General features: G+C 49.8%; 1 protein-coding gene across 3 annotated transcripts in view; it reads left to right on the top strand.

Annotated features, from left to right (window-relative positions):
- The first annotated feature begins 7,664 nt into the window (after positions 1–7,664).
- The window catches only part of WDR26 (WD repeat domain 26), a 46,256-nt gene continuing 43,984 nt past the window's right edge, over positions 7,665–9,936 (top strand). Inside the window, exon 1 of one of the 3 annotated variants that reach the window (XR_007773752.1) lies at positions 7,665–8,472. Coding sequence is in view for 2 of the 3 variants with exons in the window: in XM_050948542.1 (XP_050804499.1) it covers positions 8,117–8,472 (356 nt within the window). In the remaining variant the exon portion in view is untranslated. The remainder of the gene's footprint in view (positions 8,473–9,936) is intronic. The other 2 variants (XM_050948542.1, XM_050948543.1) reach the window with 2 other exon arrangements.

Raw genomic sequence — 9,936 nt, 5'->3', positions numbered from 1 at the left:
TGCTAAAGGTCCACTGAGCTGTGACCTCAATTCTACCATGTACTGGTCTTCGGGGATGTTGTACCCAAGACAGGCTCTTTCAAAATTTTCCAAGAAGGCCTCGGTGTCATCCCCTGCCTTGTAGGTGGGAAATTTCCTGTGCTGTGGAGCAATAATTGGCGCCGGGTTGTTAGGGTTGGCTGGCACATGCAGCCCAGCTTTTGCCAAGTCCAGTTCATGTTTTCTCTGTTTTTCCTTCTCTTCATTCTCTTTTTGTTGTTTTTCCATTTCTTTTTGTTGTTTTTTCCATTTCTCGGCGGTGGGCCAACTCTTCTTCTGCTTGTTTCCTTCGGTAGGCCACCTCTTCTTCTTCTAGTTTTCTTTTGTGTGCTGCCTCTTTGGCTGCCTGTTCTCTTTGGAAGGCTGCCAGTTTGATGCTTTCTTCCTTTTCTTTCAGCTCCATCTCTTTTTGTTTTATTTCTAGTTCCTGTTTGTGTTTTTCCATCTCTCGCCTGTGTTCAGCTTCTTTGAAGTGCTCTTCAGCCTCCATTTTTGTCTTGGTAGACATGGTTCCTGTTTTCTTGTGTTGGGGTGCCCTCCGGTGTTTATCTTCTGAACTGCAGGTTCTGTTGCCTCCTGGGGTCTGCCTAGCAACAATGCTTTTTTCCCTTTCTCTCTCTAGCTAATGTTCAATGAAAGGAAACCAGAAAAACCACTTTATTTGCATGCATATAGTGCTGGTACTTGCCTCCTAATGGGAGGGCTATTGTGTGACAAAAGACTCTTAATAGCACCTTAATGATTTCTTGCTTAAGATGCAAGCCACAAACTGCCAGAGAGAGCAGAAAAAAAAATTCTCTCTTTGGTTCCCTTTTAAAACCAACTGTTTCTCTCTCTGCTAAAAAGCCCTTAGCAGAGAAGAGAAAAATATAATATTCCTACTGGCTTCTGGATTCTGTCTATATCCCACCACTGCTACACCATGTCATAACCTTAGTCCCAGATTTGGACCTTAGCGTCCAAAATATGGGGGTTAGCATGAAATCCTCCCAGCTTAGTTACCAGCTTGGACCTGGTACCTGCTGCCACCACCCAAAAAATTAGAGTGTTTTGGGGCACTCTGGTCCCCCTGAAAAACCTTCCCTGGGACCCCAAGACCCAAATCCCTTGAGTCTCACAACAAAGGGAAATAATCCTTTTTCCCTTCCCCCCTCCAGGTGCTCCTGGAGAGATACACAGACACAAGCTCTGTGAAACTACACAGAGTGACTCCCCCTCTCTGTTCCCAATCCTGGAAACAAATAGTACTTTCCTATTCCCCCAGAGGGAATGCAAAATCAGGCTAGCAAATCCAACACACAGATCTCCCCAATTTCTTCCTCCCACCAATTCCCTGGTGAGTACAGACTCAATTTCCCTGAAGTAAAGAAAAACTCCAACAGGTCTTAAAAGAAAGCTTTATATAAAAAGAAAGAAAAATTCATACAAATGGTCTCTCTGTATTAAGATGATACAATACAGGGTCAATTGCTTAAAAGAATATTGAATAAACAGCCTTATTCAAAAAGAATACAAATCAAAGCACTCCAGCACTTATATTCATGCAAATACCAAAGAAAAGAAACCATATAACTTACTATCTGATCTCTTTGTCCTTACACTTAGAAACAGAAGACTAGAAAGTAGAAACTGCTTCTCCAAAGCTCAGAGAAAGCAGGCAGACAGACAAAAGACTCAGACACAAACTTCCCTCCACCCAGAGTTGAAAAAATCCGGTTTCCTGATTGGTCCTCTGGTCAGGTGCTTCAGGTGAAAGAGACATTAACCCTTAGCTATCTGTTTATGACAATGGCGAACTCCTGTAATATCTGTATAATATAAAGATATATGTGTCCATGCACACACAACTTATATATAATATAGTTATGTACTATGTATTTAGTATTTATAGGCATTATTTGTATACCAGTGCACAGAAACATACATTACAGGTTGGATTGGTTGCACAGCCTATGAAAATTGCCCAATACTTGCCATTATAAGACCCTGTTTTCAATTGCTTATCACTTTACCAAAGCTGAACTGTTTGGGCTGAAGTTTACCATGGCAGGTATCTGCCTCAGGCTGACATTTTTGCCATTTCTGAGAATAAGGCTAGTGAAAAAAACACATTGGTTTGCCAGTTTTAAGAAACACTAGCAACCTTTTCTCTGAGATGCTATAGTGCCCCTATGTTTTGGAGCAGAACTTGAAGTTTAGCAGGATGGGGATGGCTTTTGTGTCAAGGATGTGTCTTTTGTATTTCTGTGAAAATCCACCCGTGTGTGGCCAAGTTATAAAAAATACTGCATTTCTGACAAGTCTCTGCTGAGTATGTGAGAACTTCCCAGTCTTTCAGCATGGAGTGTGCTCCATCCCAGGGATGAAGACTTTCCCTGCAATTGCAGTTCTGGGCTGCTACAGGCAGAGCCAGGGCTGAGCTCTGGAACTGAAAGCAGGGAAATCATCTCTCCAGTAGTGCCCAGGCAATGTGGACGAAGCCTGAAGTAGGGAGAGAGAGGACTGGGACACGTTGGAAGAAACAGGACACAAGAGTTCAAGCTTAGGGGAAAATAGGCAAGAGTCTATGGCCACTAGACCACACTCTCCTCCAGAACCCAGAATAAAACCCAAAATACTTGAGTCTCACCATCTTTGTTGTCAGCAAATATCTCTGAAACTCACTGGCAAAGTGTTCCAACCCCTTCTAATTCTGGTCCACATAGAGCAGTGGTGGGCAACCTGCAGCCCATGGGCCACATGGGGCCAATCAGGGTAATCCACTGGCAGGCCACAAGACAGTTTGTTTACATAGACTGTCCGCAGGCACGGCTGCCCACAGCTGCCAGTCGCCACAGTTCGCTGTTCCCAGCCAATGGGAGGTGCGGTCAGCACATCCCTGTGGCCCACGCTGCTTCCTGCAACTCCCATTGGCTGGGAATGGCGAACCAACATCACTGGGAGCTGCGGGCAGCCGTGCATAAATATGGTCAATGTAAACAAACTGTCTCGCAGCCCGGCAGTGGATTATCTTGATGGGCCATGTGTGGCCCATGGGCTTCAGGTTGCCCACCACTGACACAGAGGATAACAATCTACCACTGCTATCAGTTGGTCCATTAGCTGAAGGGGTAGATGTCTGCGGTAGATTTAGAAGTCCCAACCCCGCTGATGACCCATAATGGACTTTTTTTTTAAAGTTTTCTTTTTTGAAAGTTACAGACAAAATAACCATGTTAAGAAAATTAGTAAGATTGCAAAGTCAAGCACTCAAAAGTTATTAAATGGAGGACTTAAGGTTGCCCGTGCAACTTTCATTAGGCCCTTTGGTGCCTAAGATACAGTTCTAATTACATGATCACATACTATTTTTTCTGCACAACACCTGGTTCATTCAGTGCACAGGCTGGTACTGCTCTGGAAATGAATCAGGACTGTGTAGCAAAGGAGACCATCACCTGTAGCATCCCTACATTCATTCCAGAAATAGGAAGATGTCAAAGGGCATACCTGTACTGCAGTGTCCATGGCTCTGCTGAAAACTGCCTCTTTCCTCCCACCCCTCCCAGGGCACTTAAAAAGGCCACATTCTAGATATTTAAAACATTTCCCTTCTGGGATCCAATTTATTAAGTCCTGCAAAAATATTTTTTAAATAAAACTCAAACTTTCAGACTCTTCATCCAAATTTCAGCTGGGCCCAGTCCCTCCTCTGTAAAGGTCTGTCCTCTTAACATTCACTACTTTTACATAATCTCAAATTGGGCAGAAACCCTCCTCCCTGAGGGTCTGTCTTCCTGCTCTCCCAACACTTCTTGCCAGGAGTTCAGCCTTCTGTGCTAACTTACAGCCTTGCAGGAACCTTCTTATTCCACACAGCATCTGTCAACAACCAAATTCTGCTGTCTCCCGCTTTATAAGGTCAAGGTACCTTTCCTTAAGACCAACTGAGCAGCAGGCAAACAGTTCAGACCTATTGTACTAATAGGGTGCACTCACTTCTTGTACACACCCTCTCAGATGTCCCTGCTCTGGGATAGAGCAGTGTCCCAGGCTCCCTCCCTGGAGACGTCTTCACCCTCTTGGGGCATCCTGGCTACAGCTCTACAGCTAGGTCTAGGGTGACCAGATATAGCAATTTTATTGGGACTGTCCCGATATTTACTTGTTTGTCCCGCGTCCCAACCAATGTTTGGTCAGGATGCAAATTGTCCTGATATTTTGCCCTCCGGCGCACAGGCAGAGGGGGCTCGTGCCCCCCCACCCCAACTCCACTCCTCCCTTCCCATTGGGTCCCTCCCCAAATCCGCACCCCCGAGACCCACCCCTCACTGCCCTATTGGATCCCTCCCCAAATCCTCTCCCTGACCTTGCCTCTTCCCCAAGCACGCTGCATTCCTCCTCCTCACCCCGCCCTCCCAGGCTTGCGCTAATCAGCTGTATGGCAGTGCAAGCGCTGGAGGGAGTGAGGAGAAGCAGGATGCAGCAGCCAGGTCAGGGGAGGTGGAGGCAGAGCAAAGGCAAGCTGGGGCAGGAGGGGGCAGGGCGTGGAGCTGCCGGTGGGTGCTCAGCCCCCACCAATTTTTCCTATGCTCCAGCAGCTCTTGGTTTTTTGGGTTTTTTTGTTGCTCTGCCAGCACCTCTCTTCCCCGCCCCCCCATCCCAATATTTCAGGTATCTCATCTGGTCACTCTAGGCCCACTATAGTGCAGTTCCCCCTTTGGGGTGCCTCAATGTCCAGGCCACTTCCCCTCATTGTTTAATGCGGGGTACGGGTGGCCCAGCAGGTCAGCTCACTACTCCAGGTCCCAGCCTAGGGACCCTGTAGATCACAGCCATCTGCTATATCCCTTTAACTATATCACACAGCTTCTCTAATTCCCAGGGCTACTTCCCCATGGCCCCACACCATCTTCACCCTTACCTCAGGGCCTTGCCCTAATGGAGTCCCAGCAACCAGCTCACTCTTCCTGGCTTCTGGCAGCATTGCTCTTTCACTCTATCAGCCAGCCACACTCCTACAGCTGCAGCAAGGGACTGACCTCCCTGCTTTGGCCCTGCAGCTTTTGTTGTATCAGGCTGCTGGGCCTGATTGGTCATGTCCCACAGAGTCACTCTAGGCAGCTTTGAGGACCCTCTCCACTGCCCTTTTTTGGGGCAGAGTATGCCAGGGCCAAAAGATCTCCAGCAGGGGGCCTCAGAGCATCTGGTATACCATGTCACATGGACCCAATTCCCTCTTAAACCTATTGAAGGTACTGAGGTGGGTGGGTCTCATCAGGAGGTTCTGGAGTAGCCGAAAGAGGGGCAGCAGCTGACCCATTCTATGTAAATGGGTGCCAGAGTCTCTCTCTTGCCGCATAAAAGGCAGGTGTCGGGGGACTCTGTAAACTGTGCCACCCAAATGCCCACGTTCATGTGTCCATGAAGGAGCTGCCAACTGAGAACCCCAGTGGATCGTGTGTCTGGATGGCATATAGGCTGGTCCACTGGGGGTCTCAACCCTCTGCAAGTGACAGCAGGTCTCACTACTTAGTGTTGGGGCAGGACATGAGGGCAAGGAAGTGGATGGTATGAAGCATATGCATGTAGAGATATTCTTGGGGCACAGTTTGGATAAGAGCCTGCTGGATGGTGCTCAGCCAGCTCAGGTGCTGCATCAGAGGTATCAGGGGTGAGGGGGCGGACTTACAGAGCAGGGGCCTGATTATGAGAGCTGGAGGGCTGAGGTTGAGAGGTTAGCAGGAAGTGCCCTCCAGCAGGACCATTTAAGATAGGTGACAAAAGCCTTCATCCCCTGGAGCACAGGATGGTGGATGCACAGGGTAGTCAATCTCATGCGCTGGCCAGACACCATGGGATCCACCCAATCCCTCTGATTGTAGTCCAGGGGTCTCTGATTCTGGTGGTACCACTCAGGACAATCCTCAAGCACACCAAGGGGAACTCCACCGCCTAAACATGAAGATGTACCTGTGACAGATGTGGACTATTTATTAGTACTGGGACAGGCAGATCTAGGCCTACCCAAAACTTAAGTCCCGCCCCCTCAACTAAGAGAGAGGAACCATTAAGCCCCAGTCACAGTTGAGTACTTGGGACAATGAAAGAGAAAACAGGAACAGGTTAAAGGTTAAAGTTGTTAAGTCAAAGGTTAAAAATGAGGCAGCCAGAGGGGGACAAAGAGCAGAGAACCCCAAACAGTGCCCACCACTCCTCCAAGGTGTCTGAGGAGTCTGTAGACACCACTCAGAAAGGAACTCTAGTCATATATGATTGAAAAAGGGAATGGAAATAGACTCCACAGTCACAGAGTACCCCCATCCAACTTCCTCCTGGTGTGATGGATGGCCATCTTGGCCAATGCCAGGAGAAGATAGATGACTAGGTTCCATGACTTTGTGGGGCCATGGATGGGGTGTGCACAGATCAGGAAGTGCAGGGGAAAAGGCAGCTATAACCTTAGTAAGAGGTTCTGGAGAAGCCAGAAGGGCTGCCACCTGATACACCCCACATAGATGTGCACTAATGTCTCCCTCTCATCACAGGAAGGATATGTATCAGCGTCAGGTACATGCCTGTGCTCATGGCTCTGTGGAGGAGCCACCAACTAATATCCCCAGTCGCATGTGGAACCAGAGTGGAGCACAGACTAGCCCTGCAGGGTGCCTAGTCCTCTTCCAGTGGCGGTAGGTCCCACCACTTGATGTCTGTGTGGAACATGAGGGTTAATGGAACTGTGCTTTGAACACATAAAATGCTGTGTAATGATATGTAGTCTGCAAAATTATGTCCTAGGTATCTTTCTGGCATCCAAACTTGTTGGGAACTTTTTACTTTTATCTCTGTGTCTCGGTAGCTCATCTGTAAAATGGGCATAATAATATCCTCTCACCTCACAAGGATGTTGTGAAAATAAATTAACAGAGATTTGTGAACACTATGATAAAGCCCATGAAAAATTAATAATTCTGTATTCAGTGCACGGTTTGACTAGTATGTTATTAAACACCAAGGAGAAAAACAAATATTGATTAGCTGCTCATTAAGTGAGCACCATCTATACTATGCAGTATAGGCAGTAGGCGTCTGTGGAAAAAATACTACAGGATCATGCAATTAAATATGATGTCCTAATCCATAGGCCAAATGCATTAGGGGCCACACTAAGGTTTCACTTTAACTCTGGTATTTAACTTTTGAGTGATCACCTGGCAACCTTAATAATGTTCTTTTAGCATATTTTATGTTGGGGTGTGTGTGTGTGTGTCATCTATATATCTATCTGTATGTGTATGTATATTATCTATCTATGTGTATTTACACACTCCCCTACAGATGTACACACACGTATACATAGTCTGTCGATATGTATTACAGATCAGGACACATGTACATAGTCTGTGTACAGAGACATGCTAGGTAGGCACACAGGGCTGGGTGGGAGGCAGCTAGACAGGTGTGTGGCAGAGCCCCCTCTGGGTCTGTGCCACCCCACCTTCCCCTGGCGCTTCACACGCAGGGGAAAGCCCTGCCCTTCTCTGCCCCTTGCCCCATAGGCTCCATACCCGCTCCGGGCGGCGGAAGTGGGTGTAGGGGGCAGTATAGGAATTTCCTGTGACGTCCCGGCCCGGACTCCATTAGGCTGCAGCTGGGCAGAGAAGTGACAAACCCAGCAGCACGGAGCAGGCCGGGCGCCTGGGGCGGCCGGGCGGGGGCTCGGGGCAGCGGCAGCAATAACAAGAGGGAGCCCAGAGCGGGCGGCGGCGCTGCCTCCGGGACCCCGGGGGGGACAGGGCCCCGCTCCTCCTCCCCTCGCCCCCCGCCTCCCTTCCTCGCCCCCCCCCGGCTTCCCACCACGGCCGCTCTCGGCGAGGAAACTCTGGCCTCCGCTTCCTCCTCCTCCGACTCGGACACCGGCGGAGCCTCCCCGCCCCCGCGGAAGAAAGCCCGGGCCTCCCCGGCGGCGGCGGAGGGAGCAGGCGAGCCCGGGGCTTCCGCGGGCAGAGCAGGCCTCACCTCGTCCCAGTCCCCCTCGCTCTCCGCCGGGCTCGCCCCTCCTGCCGCCCCGCTCAGAGGCAGCAGCAGCAGCAGCGCCATGCAGGCCAACGGGGCAGGAGGAGGCCAGCAGCAGCCGCCGCCGCAGGGGCCGGAGCTGGGCTGCTTGGGCGCCCAGAACGGCGAGGCCTCGTCGGGCTCGGCCGCCGGGGAGCAGCTGGCTCACGCCAACGGGCTGCTGCCCTCCGCCTCCGCGGCCAATAGCAGCGGCGGCGGCAGCAGCCCCGGCGGCCTGAGCGTCAACAACGGGGTCCCGGCCGCCGGGGGGCCCGGTTCGGCCGCCGCGGAGCTGGGGGGAGGCGGCGGCAGCGCCCTGAAGAAGAAGAAGCGGCTCTCGCAGTCCGACGAGGACGTGATCCGGCTCATCGGGCAGCACCTCCACGGGCTGGGCCTCAAGTAAGTGCCCGCGCCCTCGGAGGGGAGACCGACCCCCTCCTCCCCCATAGGGCGGAGGGGGGCCCTGCGGGGCAGGCCTGCGCTGGGGTAAGGGAGCCCCACACGGCAGGAGGGCGTTTTTCTCCCTTTTCCCTTTAGCGGTGCTATGAGACCCCCCCGCTTCCCCCTCCATAGGGACCAGGAGGGAGGCTGGGTGGGGATGGGGGCCCCGGGCCCCGTCCCCTGCTGTAGATCCGCACTGATGTAGCTGAATTGCACATCGATAAGGACAGAGGAATCAAAAGTGGGGGAGGAGGCTGGCTTGGTGCAGGAGCGGGCCGAGGAAAATAATGGTGCTGGGAGACTTGTTCTATTTTAGGGCACCATTTGTGCCCATGGGAGACAGACCAACAAATCTGTTTATGACCCACATACGTAAGATTTGGATGGTGGAGGGGAGGAAAGGGGCCGCCTTCTCTCCCACACTGCCTTGTCACAGCTTGATATCCCATTGTAAAGAGAGATCAGTAAGTGTGTATGAAGGAGAGCTGTGGGGCAGACGTAATGTGTTGGAAAATAATGACGTGAGGGACCTGTCTTTAAGGCTCTTCCAACCAGCTTTGTACATTGGAGACAGACTGTGTGTCTCAACCGTGGTGGGGAACAGGTAGGGCTTCCTCTGCCAAAGATGACAATATGAAAGCCTAGTCACATACCACTAAAGTCAGATCAATACAAATGTGGTAGTGGGGGAGAAGTGATCTGGTGAACATAATGGAGCCTGGACACTTGAATGTTTTTTGTTTTGTTTAAGAGCTCATTGGTTAATTGTAAACAAGCCAACCAAAGAATTAAACTAGCATTTAGGATTCTGATTGCAGAGCCTGCATTCATGTAATTGGATGAAAGCTTTTGTAGGTTTGGTTTGGCCATATGTCTAATATCTATAGACTGAAAAAATTAAAATTACAAACATGTTGATTCTTCTGTGGCTCAGAGCACTGCAGTATTTTTGGGTGAGTATGCAGTGGAGGGAGGGGAAATAGAAATAAAATACAGAGAGATGAACCATCTGGATTTTACAAATACTTCCCTCCCGCTTTTCTAAATAAAACATAACAGCAACTAGGTGAATATTGAGATTTTGGGAGGGGTCCTATAGATGATGCCACAGAAAATAAAGCTACAAGATAAGTACCAAAGGAGAGATGGCAAACTATTGTGGGGCTGGATTGAGTCTAATGAACTTAGTACATGAAGTAAAACACATCACTGACATAGGAGGCAGATTCTCCACAGTAGGAGACAGCTTGTGACTGTTTATAGGCTACACCACAGTAAATGTTATTTTTAGCATAAAAGGGGAGGGTTACAAGTTGGTGAGTTTGCTTATTTTTTATTTCAAGGAACCAGCCTTTTAAAGTCCTGACATGTACAAAAGCTAGGGCTATGTCTGCAGACATCTTAATACAGAGCAGTGGCAGC

This window comes from Gopherus flavomarginatus, chromosome 4, assembly GCF_025201925.1.
Source record: "Gopherus flavomarginatus isolate rGopFla2 chromosome 4, rGopFla2.mat.asm, whole genome shotgun sequence".
NCBI classification, from domain to species: domain Eukaryota; kingdom Metazoa; phylum Chordata; order Testudines; family Testudinidae; genus Gopherus; species Gopherus flavomarginatus.
This window is presented reverse-complemented; position numbering and strand designations above follow the sequence as displayed.